The following is a 12,595-nucleotide window of genomic DNA, read 5'->3' as shown; positions in this document are numbered from 1 at the left end:
ATGTTGTATCCCAAAAAAAATTACATTTTTCTCGTTTACTATGTTTAGATGTATTGCTTACGAAAAAAGTTATAATCAAATTTGCGCCTTCAACAAAACACTAACGTAAAAGCTCTCATAGGGTACATTTCTACGCTACAGTAACTTTAAAAGGTCATAGCTCAGCCGGTTGACTGAAATAAAAATAATGTACCACAGAAAATGAAAGACTAAACATCTGATTGAATTATCGTAAAGGTAGATTATGGTTATAGTGCAGAATGCAGAATTCAGTGCTGGAATTCTGTGTGCAGAATCCAGATTCAGAATTCAGTTCTATAATCCAATTCCAAAATTCAGTTCCAGAATTCAGATTCAGAATTCAGTAGCTGAATCCCGGTTCAGAATTCAGATTATGAATTTATGTCCAGATTTTGGATTCTGGTTCAGTAGTAGGATTCTTGTCCCTGACCGGTCGAACTGACGTCATCGGGTTACCCCTCTGACATCACCCATCCACCTATTTTTTCCAAGTCCAAAAACGACCCCATCCAGAGAAAAAAAAAATTTTTGCGCCCGGACCTGACCCGTTTTTGTGTTTAATCTCCGGAATCCCCGAAACTTGACTAGGGATGTTGCATTTTTAATTGTTTGATTTTTCAATAATCGGATGTAAATTTTTTAATCGATTGGTTGATTTTTTTCGAATATTAGGATTATAAATCGATGACTCGGTTTATCTATCAATTATCTGATGTCGGTTTTTAAAAATTTTCGATTTCAATATTAGAATGAAATTTATCGAATTATTTTTAATCGATTATCAGATGATTAGTTTTCGATTACTGAATTAATCGATCGATTATTCAATATTTTTAATCCAGATCCGATCTCGCAAAGCAAACTCTTAAACACGAACCCGTCGCGTACTAGCTTAAAAATAAAAACTACAAGAGACAGTCCTACGAAGTCAATCGAACTGTTGACGTAGTACTACACAACTATTGTCAAAATAACTGCCAACAAAGTGAACGGTCCTTTTCAGGGCATCCTAAATTCGCAATGAAAATCGGATTGAATAACCCCGTTCTAGTACGTTACCGTTAAATACGAAAAACCAGATAAAAAACCTTCAATACAAAAACCTGACACGGATTTTGCAATGCAAAAATCGTTTAGAAAGAAAACAAAAATAATGAAATTCGTATGTATCGCTTTACTTTGCATTCCATGTAGTATAAAAGCTACTATTTAAACCAAGCCTTTTTTGCTGGTTTTTTTTTTGCAACACTGTTTTTGACAGATCATGCGTAAATCGTGTCTTGTTTCATTGTAAAACTTGGTCAGTTTTGTCTATAATTTAATCATAAATGGGCTCTGACAAAGTTGTAGTAATATCCACTTTTTATCGAAAACGACGAGGCCTTTCTCCTCTTTTTATCGAAATCGAAGCGACGAGGCTCTTTTCTGGTTGAATGGATACGTCAACAAGAAAAATGGTCGCATCTGTAGTGAAGGCCAGCCAGAAGCATTGCAAGAGCTACCAATTTATCCTAAAAAAGTCACTATTCGGTGTGGATTATGGGGCAGTGGCATCATCGGGCCGTACTTTTTCAAAGGCGACAATGGGTGGAACGTTACTGTGATGATTGACGATTTTTTGCCCAAAATACAAAAAAATTGGACATGTCTGACATGTGAGTTCAACAAGACGGTGCCACATCCCACACGACATGCGCACAAGAAATAGTTCAAAAGCGTTTACCAAAGGCGGCTCTCAATATGGTCAATGCAAATTGACCATATTGAGAGCCGCCTTTGGTAAACGCTTTTGAACTATTTCTTGTGCGGCCGTGTCATGTCTACAAGGATAAACCAGCAACGATTGATGCCAATATTTAAGCATTTATTCGAGAAATACTGGCCGATATATTGGAGAGTGTGCCAAATCTGCTTCAAACATTAAATTATTTTGATCGTTCTATCGATTCCTATAAAGATTTAATCAATTTTCTCTTTTTTGTGCATATTTTAAAATCAAATCCCACACCTATTAAATAATTTGAAATTAATATTTAATCAATTTGAACTCTTTATGGTTTGTTAATGCCGTAGAAAACGTTGCTGTGCATGTCAGCAAGTGAACCTTATTTTATGCGCCTTTCGCCGGATGACAAGATGCAATCGTTTTATCGACATTCTACAGATTCTTTACATTCGAAGCAAATGCTCGATGATCTTGATCATCCTGCACCCCATATTTAAAACATCAACAAACTAAGCGATCCTTTTCAAGAATTAACTGTAATTTTGACAATAATTGTGCAATGCCGTTATACACATAATTGTCCCATATATAGTAAACGGTAGTGAAGTCCTACACCAACAGTTTGAACTTGCGTGGATTCCACATCAATAATCACTTACCACACGGAAAACCCTCCAATCAAAAAATTGCGATCTCGCAATTTTTGATTTTTGCAGTTGTTGTTTTAACTAATAATTATTTGATTAAACCAATTTGCTATTTGATTTGCACATATTGAAGTAGTTGAAAAATATGTTGTTTTTAATGCTGTCTAATTTCAAAAAGAGCACAAAGCAAAACAAAAAACGCAATGGAAAATCAACCATTACTTTAGTTGAAATTCAAACGCGTTTCTTAAACATTTCCATGCAAACAAAATTCGCTTATTATACGTTTGTAAAACTCGTGAAGAGTAACTTTTGAATGATAGTAGATTAATGTTTATCATTACACTAGTTGTCAGAATATTAATGTGATGATAAATTATTTACATCTTTACTGCTCTGGTGTTACAAGAAGCAACGATTGATACAAAAAAAAAACAAAACGTGTTTAACCAAAACTAGAACCCAGTGAATTGTATGCATTTGAATTTTGGTCTTAAAATCAACTTGATTCTCCATCGTGAAATGCATGTTAATGAATAAGCATCATGTTATCTTCAAGTCATGTACAAAAATTGTATGAACAAAGTGATTAAATTGAAAATGTTTAATATTCATTCACATAATCTGTTGAAACTGTAAGTTGCAATGGCTCAAAAAATAAAAATCAGTGCATTCGGTTCGACTTTTTGTTCGCAAGTAATATAGTGGTCACAATTAGAAAGTTTTGTTGACACCAGCACTACTAAAATACAGTATATAAAAAACAAAAATAAAAATGGTTTCAATGAATAATATATTTAATATAAAACAAGGGCTGAGAAAGGTTTTATCATACCGATAGATGGAAGGTAATATCATTTTTCTGCTTCGTTAAAAATAATACTTGGCTTGATAGGATATGAGTGTGATCCTTTACCGAAAACTAAAAATTAAAAATAAATTTTGGGAACATAGGATCTCATTAGACTTTGAATTGATATACTAGTTTTCCGCAAATCAGTTACCAATCATAGAAATCAATTTATTTGATGCGTTACTTTCTAAAAAATCAACAATCATTACTTCAGTGAATAAAAACCGTGTTTCTAGTCTATTTTGTTATTATGTTGTTACTACAACAACAAAAACTTTTATTTATACCGTCATAATATAATATACTATTTATAAACATTACATATTTTTTTATATATCTTAACATATCGAATTTTCATTTAAAAAATCAGAGCGTATATCAATAAGGAATATTTTATTGTCATTCAAAATCAATAATTTTGCTTAAGTTGAAATAACTAATCGTAATATCTAAAACAACTAAAACCGATTTGTTTTTCAATTCACATAACTGTTAAATCAAAAACAAGGTCGGTTGTTGTAACTTATTATTATTTTGTTTATTGAAATTGAAAGGTGTGTGTCTTGACTAACTGACAGCATCTTCTTTCAACCAAAAATTTTGTTATTTCAACCATCGTTTCTGTTAATCGAAAAACAAAAATGGCAGTTTAGAAAAAACAACAATCGATTAGTTGTACCAAATTTCAACCAATCAAATTCAGAAAAACAACTAATATTTTGGTTGTTTCACCATCGCGAGAGGTTCCGTGCAGATTGTGACGAAATTGCATACAAGCAAAGACATCATATTAACAAGATATTCAGCTCTCACATTTCCCGAATAAATCATTGGCAACATCCTTCTTTGCCATACTTGCCCTCAGGCGAGTCTGCATCGAATCTCGTACATAGAAGTAAGGGAGAGAAATGTCAAATTCATCAGCGCCAAAATAGCAGCACTGCGCACCCATACAGTTGACATGATATTTTGAATGTGATGCCGTGCGATGGCGTTGCTGAACTGAAGATTGGTTTCGCTTCAAGCTGACAGGGTCTGATACAAGAAAACGTTACACTCTAAACTAGTTTTTCCCAAAATTTCATAAATTTTATAAAAAATATATACATTAGTTGGTGTTCACCCTTTATTATCTTTAATTTAGCTGTCAGTACGATCTTTTTGACACTATGCTCCCAAAATTTGTACAAGAGCCTAATGTTGAAAAGAAAAACATGATAATCTAATCTAACCGATCAACGTCATTGCTTCATTTTCAGTGCCAAGGGACATCAACGAAAGAGGGCGCGATTTGGACCAAGTGTTGAATGCCTATATGTCGTTTGTGAAGCCGGCTTTCGAAGAGTTTTGCTCCCCGGTAAGTATCCTGTATCTTCCGGGAACTTGTGGAAAGAAATTAACTTTTGCTATGTTTTTCCAGACTAAAAAATTTGCTGATGTTATCATTCCACGTGGGGCTGACAATACAGGTAAGAATGATCGTCCTTTTTTCTCTGTCAATACTACTACTCCTGTTATAACGTGAGTTAGGTTCTATGCACGATTACAAAAGGCAAAGGGTTACTTATTTTGTACTGTGGTTATTATGGCACAATTGTATAACAGTTACGAAGCCTTTCTGTAGAAGTTAATTCAAAGAATTCTAACAAAAAAGCTTCGGGTTAAATTAGTTTGAAATAAATTAAACCTATGCTTCATTTAGTGTAACTCTATCCTATACGCTATCTAGTATGACGCTCGGAGGCTCCCACGTTCTAATGCTTTCAATAATAGTTTTCTTCTATCTATTCCTATACACTAGTCTGCTACCGTTTTTTGCTTTATTATGGTATCATTTTTACAGTTGCGATTGACCTAATTGTGCACCACATTAGCGAGATTATGCATATTAATGCCAGCAACGGAACTACCGACGGAAAACAAAAAACTCACTTTGCACATGGCTTCGCAAACGGTGAGACACACGCTTAGGGATGCGCTTTGCTTGCGTACTCGAATTATCCTTTACTGTTTGTAGTGTCCTCGAAGAGGTGCCCTAAGATAACGGTTTAAGCACACATATCCAGACAAACGCTCACTTCAACATACGTAGTAGAGTCTAACACCAACACACAAACACACACACACAAAAACATTGTAACACACAAATTGCGATTATTATTATCGGCAAGGTTTAGTTCGATAAGTTTTTATCTAGCACGTATCTTGCGTTTACTACCTATACATAGAACCTAAAGTTTTTGAAAGTATTATTAAGAGTTAGAGTACTACGTCAATCAATCACAACACAGGTGGCATTTCCGACAGTTTAGTGCATTTTTACAGGACATTCCCTATATTTTAGAAATACGTTTTTTTGGATTTAGCCAAAACTAAAATTAATTGTGTATTAAAATTCCTCCTAAAATAAAAAAAAAACAAAACATCACCGCCCGATAATTGGGCTTGCGACTTGCGAACAAATCGAATTATATTTATAAGGAAAAAAATGAGCTTGAAGTCAATGAATACCGCACACACCCTATCAGGGCAATCAATAAAAGGACGATTAAAACACGCATGGTTTCTTTTCATTTCATCCCACCAAATTCCTCGGCCAGGCTCGAAATCCACGAACAATCAAGCTCTGATTAGAAAGAAAGATCAACCGAAAGAAAATCATGTGTGTTATCAATTTATTTACTACGTCCTATGGAGAAATTTTTTTGGAATGGGGCATGCTTTTTCTAACATTTCTTTTGATATACGAACATTTTTTGAGGGATCTTACGGAATGTTGTTTACTAACAATAGAATGATCAGACTTTCGGGTTGTTTCCAGAAATTATCGTTTTGAAAATACTGTTTTCATAATATAAACAAGTCACATTCCTGAACTATGTTCAAAATTATCTCTAAAGTCTGAACGTCCAGTGCAGTAGCGAAGCACACTCAATAAAATGCCACGTGGCAGTTTTTGACGTAGGACTATGTATTTTTATTAACTGTAGCGATATGAATTCGAAATACGGATAACAAAACCGTTCAAACAATAACTTTGGAAATCTACAACTCAACGGATTTTCGTTATCATTACACCTACTGCTTGGAAATATTTCTGCGTATCGATTCCAATACATAAAACTATATTATAGATAACTAGCTGAATTACCCGGCGTTGCTCGGAAATGTTTCGTGAAGGGAAGGCCGAAAGAATTCTCGAAGTTGTACTGCTTAGTGAAATACTCTGATTGTAGTGAAACATAACTTAGACGGAAACCCGGTCGAACAATACTCCGTTCAGGTTCAGATTGCGAATGATCAGTGTCCCATCTCAGACCTCAAAATAATCATAATTTTCATGGCATTCTCGACAAATTGGGTCAGTTTTATATTTGAACCCTTTTGTTAGGAACATTTAAAACACCTTTCTCTCTATAAATACCTTCTTAGTAACCTCCGAGTTTCATATGTATTACAATTTTCGTCACAATCGATCTACAATACCTTTGGCTTCCATGGATATAATCACTTGCTACTCCCTCCTCTTTATAAAAATTTTATGACATCATGAATTGTTCAAAATTTTCCATCTGATAATGATTATTTTATAACGAAAGGTTGTTTAACATCATAGCTACATTCGTACTATAGAATAACATTTTATATAATTTTTTTCACCAAGGCTTTAACCATTCTGGCCGTTTATCGGGGAGGAAAACTTATAGAATAATGATTCAGTTAATACAAATGTTGTTTCCATCTCCTTGAGTCGACAGTTTTCTCAAATAAGATAATAAAATGCACAATTTACATAAATGATTATATGATTTCGTCAATTCAGATCAATGTTGAGAATACTTATTCCCCCTCCCTCTTGTGAATATTTTTGTGAACATCACTTAGTTGCTAGAAATATGCTGTACTCGTAAAGAAATACCAATATTTCGTAAAATCCGATCAATTTTCCCTTACACTTTCCATGTTCGGGGCACTTACTCCACTCTCTCACCCGCAAAATAACCTTATAATCTATTTTGATTCAACTTCCTTTTTAACAGTGAACTTACTACAGATCTCCTCCATGATTACCCTGAGTAGTGTAGTATATCTGTGTTTTTAAAAAAATATCGATTCCCACCTTTGGTACATGTACCAAACTTGGTGGCGATTCGTTTAGCTGTTTCGTAGTTATGCTGAGACTTAAATACACTTGCGTTCATAGGCAGATAAAGCATATTTTCCCTTAGTTCTTTGAATTCCCCGGCAAAATGAAACCAGATCTTTTGAAATTATTTAAAGAAAAGACGACCTTGTAATTCTTGCCACTCTCTTGTTTTATAAAAAATGGGAGATTAAAATCTATTTTCAAAAACCCCTCCTTCTAGTCTAAATGTCTATTCTCTTCAAATTTCGTCATTGACTCTCTCCCCCCATGTTAAGGACACTTCCTACACACTTTCCTCCCTGAAAATGTCTTAATGATCATTTCTGAAGAGCAAGACGTATCTGTGCCAAATTTGATAACAATCCGTTCAGTAGTTCCGGAGTTGCGCCGCTACAAACATTATATCTCCTTTTTAGAGGGACGTACTACATCCACCCCACACGAATACCCTAAGTTGCGCAAAAAGTATCTATGGTCTTCAAAAAGTATTTTTTAATGCACTTGCTACATTCACTCTCCATATCTATCATATCTAAGGTATAGAAAATGTTTGCATGATCTTCAAAAATTATCGATTCTTGTCAAATTTTATGAATTTTTTTTCTTGTCCCCTCCTGTCATGATACTTGCTACGCTTCCTCCCCTATAAAAATACCTTTATGACTATTTCTGAAGAGCAAGAAATAACTGTACCAAATTTTATAGCAATTCGTGCAATAGTTCCGGAGTTATGCCGTTACAAACATTGCACTCCTTTTTTAGAGGCACTTACTACTCCCTCTCCTAACAGAATATCCTTATAATCTTATCTAAGTTGTCCAAAAAGTGTCTTCAAAAAGTACCGATTCTCGTCAAATTAGAATTTTTAATGACCACCTTTGTTAAGGACATTTGCTACGCTCCCTCTTCCGCATGGAAATATTCTTTAACCATATCTGAAGAGCAAGAAGTACATGTGCCAGGTTTAATAGCAATCCGTTAAGTAGTTTTGAAGTTATGCTATTACAAACATTACACCCCCCTTTTTAAAGGCACTTGCTGCATCCATCCCCCATTAAATTATATCTACGGTATGCAAAATGTTTCTAAGATTTTCAAAAAATATCGGTTTTCATTAAGTTATATGAATTTTTTCATGACCCCTCCTTGGTTATGACACTTGCTACGCTCCCTCCCTCCATAAAAATACGCTTATGACCATCTCTGAAGAGCAAGAAGTACATGTGCAAAGTTTGATAGCAATCCGTTCAGTAATTTCGGAGCTATGCCATTACAAACATTACACCCCCCTTTTTAAAGGCACTTGCTACATCCACCCCCCATATAATCATATCTAATATATGCAAGATATTTCTATGGTTTTAAAAAAGTTTCGATTCTCGTCAAATTAGACAAATTTTTTCATGAGCTCCCCCTGTTAAGATCACTTACTACGCTCCCTCCCCCCCATAGAAATACGCTTATGACCATCTCAGAAGAGCAAGAAGTGCCTGTGCCAAGTTTGGTGGCAATCCGTTCAGTAGTTTCGGAATTATGCCATTTTAAACATTACACCCCCCTATTTAAAGGCACTTACTACATCCACCCCCCATATAGTCATATCCAAGGTATGCAAAATGGTTCTACGGTCTTCAAAGCGTATCGATTCTTGTCAAGTTATATGAATTTTTCCATGACCCCCCCTTGTTTATGACACTTGCTACGCTCCCTCCCATATAAATATAATCCCTAACCATCTCTGAAATACCAGAAGTACCTGTGCCAAGTTTGGTGGCAATCCGTTCAGTAGTTCCGAAGTTATCGCGTTACAAACATACAACCTTACATCCATTTTTATATATATATAGATTACTGTGAACGAACAATGTCTGATTTTCTCTGTTTTCCAAGACTGTCCTAAAAAACAAGAATCAGTATCGAACCGAGATGCACTCTATTTGCACTTATTACCGATTGTTCGGCAACAAATTTTTTTTGAATTGTCAAACAACTACCGTAAACTGTAAACCAAATAGATCTAACGAATGGTTCGGTACTTTTTGTGTTTGTTTTCTTTTGGTAAAAATTCTGGATTTGAAAAGACTTCCGCTGTTTGAAAACATTTGATATTTTTCACAGAAAATTTTGCTATATTCAAGAAAAAATTTAAAAAATTGCAACTTCATGTTCGGTTGACCGGAATTGTGAGCGTCTTTCAGAACACTGCACAACCCATAGAGTTCACCAGAAATTACCCTCGAGCAATATGTGTTGGTAGCAAGTGGACATAGTGAAATAAAATTATTTTCTGCCTTTAATTAAATAATAGGCTTTGAGTAGTTCTGATGTTTTATAAACTTGTACACCTGAATACATTCGACAAACCCTTTAAGATGTCGTTCGTTTGATTATTAAAAAGACACTTACTGAGTATTTCAATAACTGTATGATTTTCACCGTACTCGGCGACTATTGAGATTTACCGTATGAACTGTATATCTGTTTACAGAACTGTAATGTAATGTAATGAAAACTTGTGTCGTTCGGTAAAAATTTGCATAATTTTTGTTAAATAAAACCGAAACGTATTTTTCCTGTTTCATTGTAACTAATGTACGCACTAGATCAAAAAAAAATTCATTACTGAGAACATATTTGCAACCCTCAGCAAATCGCAAATGCTCCGCCTCTTACGCTTTGCAGGTTACATAGCAGCAGACCCTGTCAGTTTAGAGCGAAATCAATCTTCAGTTCAGCGACGCCATCACACGGCATTACACTCAACATATCATGTCAATTGTATGGATGTGCAGGGCTGCTATTTTGGCGCGCACGAATTTGACATTTCTATCCCCTACTTTTATGTACGAGATTCGATGCGAACTCGCCGGAGGGCGTGTTCGGGAAATGTGAAAGCTGGATATCTTGTTAATTGGATGTCTTTGATGGCAGTTATAATACACGTTGATATGTCTTCAAATTGTTCCTTGAATTTGTTTCATATAAGTTACCGTGATTGAAGTATAATAACGGGTGTGGAAACAATGATCTGCAACCAATCTACGACAGTTGAAGCTAGCAACGAACCGAACACTTAAGCGAAGAACAATTAAAAAGGAAACCCCCTATAACGATGTTTGCAACAATCACAAAAACAGCGACACAGAATTAATGTACGAAAGTGGAAATAGTGGACCATTGTTCTCCTCTTTCCCTCTTCATCCCGATGCATAATAATGAAAGCGTCTTTTCTCCTAGGAGAAGAGGAACAACGCCATCCAGTGATAAGTTTTGTAATCGACCACATTTAACAATATGTAATGAACTAAAATAAAAATCACTTATAAAAAAAGCATTTTTATCACTTTCCAACTCGGATAATTAGTTTGGTAATTTTCATGTATCTATAGCTAATGAACGGATTGTGTATGCCAGTGATTCCCAAAGTGGTCCCTACAGCCTACCAGAGTGCACTAGCTCAGTTTTGGTGGGCAGTAAGCTCAAAATTGTCAAATTGTGGGCTTCGTCACTAAAAAATTCTATCTGAGACAGGCTCAGAGCAAGTGTATATTGTATGATAAGTTTATGTTAACACGTGGGAAACTTTTCAATAAATCATTGCTGAATCTAATCTAAGATCAAGCCAAACAATTAGTTGCAAAAATGATTTGAATAGTAAATCATTCGATTGTTGTGAAATCAATAAGAACGAAAATAAAAATGAGCTGATAAAAACTTGAAGGGTGTTACGATCAAAAATTGGTGAAATAGTTCATATGTTCTGTCCAGATTCAAATCATGTCTATATTTCAAGCTCAATTCATACAAAATACGGAATAGATATTAGTTCATTTAGGGGTTGAGTTGCTAGGGCACATAACCAATTTCACTATCTTTACGTTTCGTCTTAGACTCGTCAGTGCAGAGCAGTACAAATTGCTTACTGTGAATTTAAGTTCAATTTGAACCGCTAAGCAGACGTAAAATTATTTGTTTTCGTTCGGCACGTCAGGGAAAACTTAACACTTCGGTAGTTATTACAAGTGTGTTGCAAATAGCAATAGCTTTACGTCTGCTCAGCGGTTCAAAGTGAACAGATTAAGTTCGCAGTAAGCAGTTCGATTTGAACTGCTCTGCACTGACGAGTCTAAAACGTAACGTAAAGATAGTGATATTAGCTTATGCTTTTTCAGCAAATGCGAATACCCGCCAGTTTGTCTCGAACTGCATCTCACTGACAACAGTCTGTTGTTTCTTTTTGAATTTGCGCTTGACAATGTTCCAATATATTTCTATTTTGCGGAGCTATGGCGTCTTGGAAGAGTTCATGTCTTAAAATTCGAAAATAGAAATTTTGGTTGATGATTACGGTGTAGATTTCATCACCCAGTGTTCAAACTTTATCAGCTTCTTGCACGAACGACCGACTTGAATTACGTATTGCACGATTCTGAGTCAACACATTCTCGAAAGCCGACTGATTCCACTTGTAACAGGGGCCACTCTTTATAACGATTTTGTGGTATCCGGACATGAATTTCCTTCCGATCTGGACTTACAGGCAAAACAACGACAAACGATCTCCGAATACTTTTATTACATTAGTAACAGTGAATTTGGTTACATTCATCAATTCCGACAACTTTGCGAGCGAGTTAGTATGGATTTTCACGATGCACAAGCAAAATTTTGTCATTTGCACAATCGAGAAGTAAATATCAAAACCGAACAGTAGGTTTGATCCTGTTTGAGTTCGAATGCATTGGAAAATAGCGTACTGAACAAATTTGTGCTCTATAATTTCATTAAAGTCAGCCTGCAATAGAAACGCGATCAATTTATTATGAAAAAAACTTTTGAACTGCTGAAGTATAAACGCAAGACAAGATACCGAAGGGTTACACATTCTACGTCTATCGCCCAACGACAGGCTTGCACTCATCGGGAATTTCCTCCTACGGACGTTATTTCGAGATTGGATATTTTAAATTAGACTAAGCAGTCGTTCCCATCTTTTTTGCTGACCCATGAAACATTGTTGCAAAAAATGTTATTGTGATTTCTTCTTTATATTCTGTCGAACAAAGATTCAATGTAGTTTTGGTTAGCAAACCGAGCAATCGCTTATTACTGAGTGAGAAGATTTGTGAGTTTTTCTAACGACCAAAATACCAATCAATTGATAAACACAATCATCCTTCACCCTAATACTTGTATCTTAA

General features: G+C 35.2%; 1 protein-coding gene across 4 annotated transcripts in view; it reads left to right on the top strand.

Annotated features, from left to right (window-relative positions):
* The window catches only part of LOC131427058 (uridine-cytidine kinase), a 31,368-nt gene that overhangs the window by 4,658 nt on the left and 14,115 nt on the right, over positions 1–12,595 (top strand). For 3 of the 4 annotated variants that reach the window (XM_058589948.1, XM_058589947.1, XM_058589950.1), the window contains exons 4-5: positions 4,507–4,604; positions 4,668–4,716. In XM_058589948.1, coding sequence (XP_058445931.1) covers positions 4,507–4,604; positions 4,668–4,716 — 147 coding nt within the window. Of the gene's footprint in view, positions 1–4,506; positions 4,605–4,667; positions 4,717–5,090; positions 5,808–12,595 lie in introns of those variants that run through there. The other variant, XM_058589951.1, reaches the window with a different exon arrangement.

This window comes from Malaya genurostris, chromosome 2, assembly GCF_030247185.1.
Source record: "Malaya genurostris strain Urasoe2022 chromosome 2, Malgen_1.1, whole genome shotgun sequence".
Taxonomy (NCBI): domain Eukaryota; kingdom Metazoa; phylum Arthropoda; class Insecta; order Diptera; family Culicidae; genus Malaya; species Malaya genurostris.
Note: the sequence above shows the minus strand (reverse complement) of the source record. Positions and strands in the feature narration are given on the sequence as shown.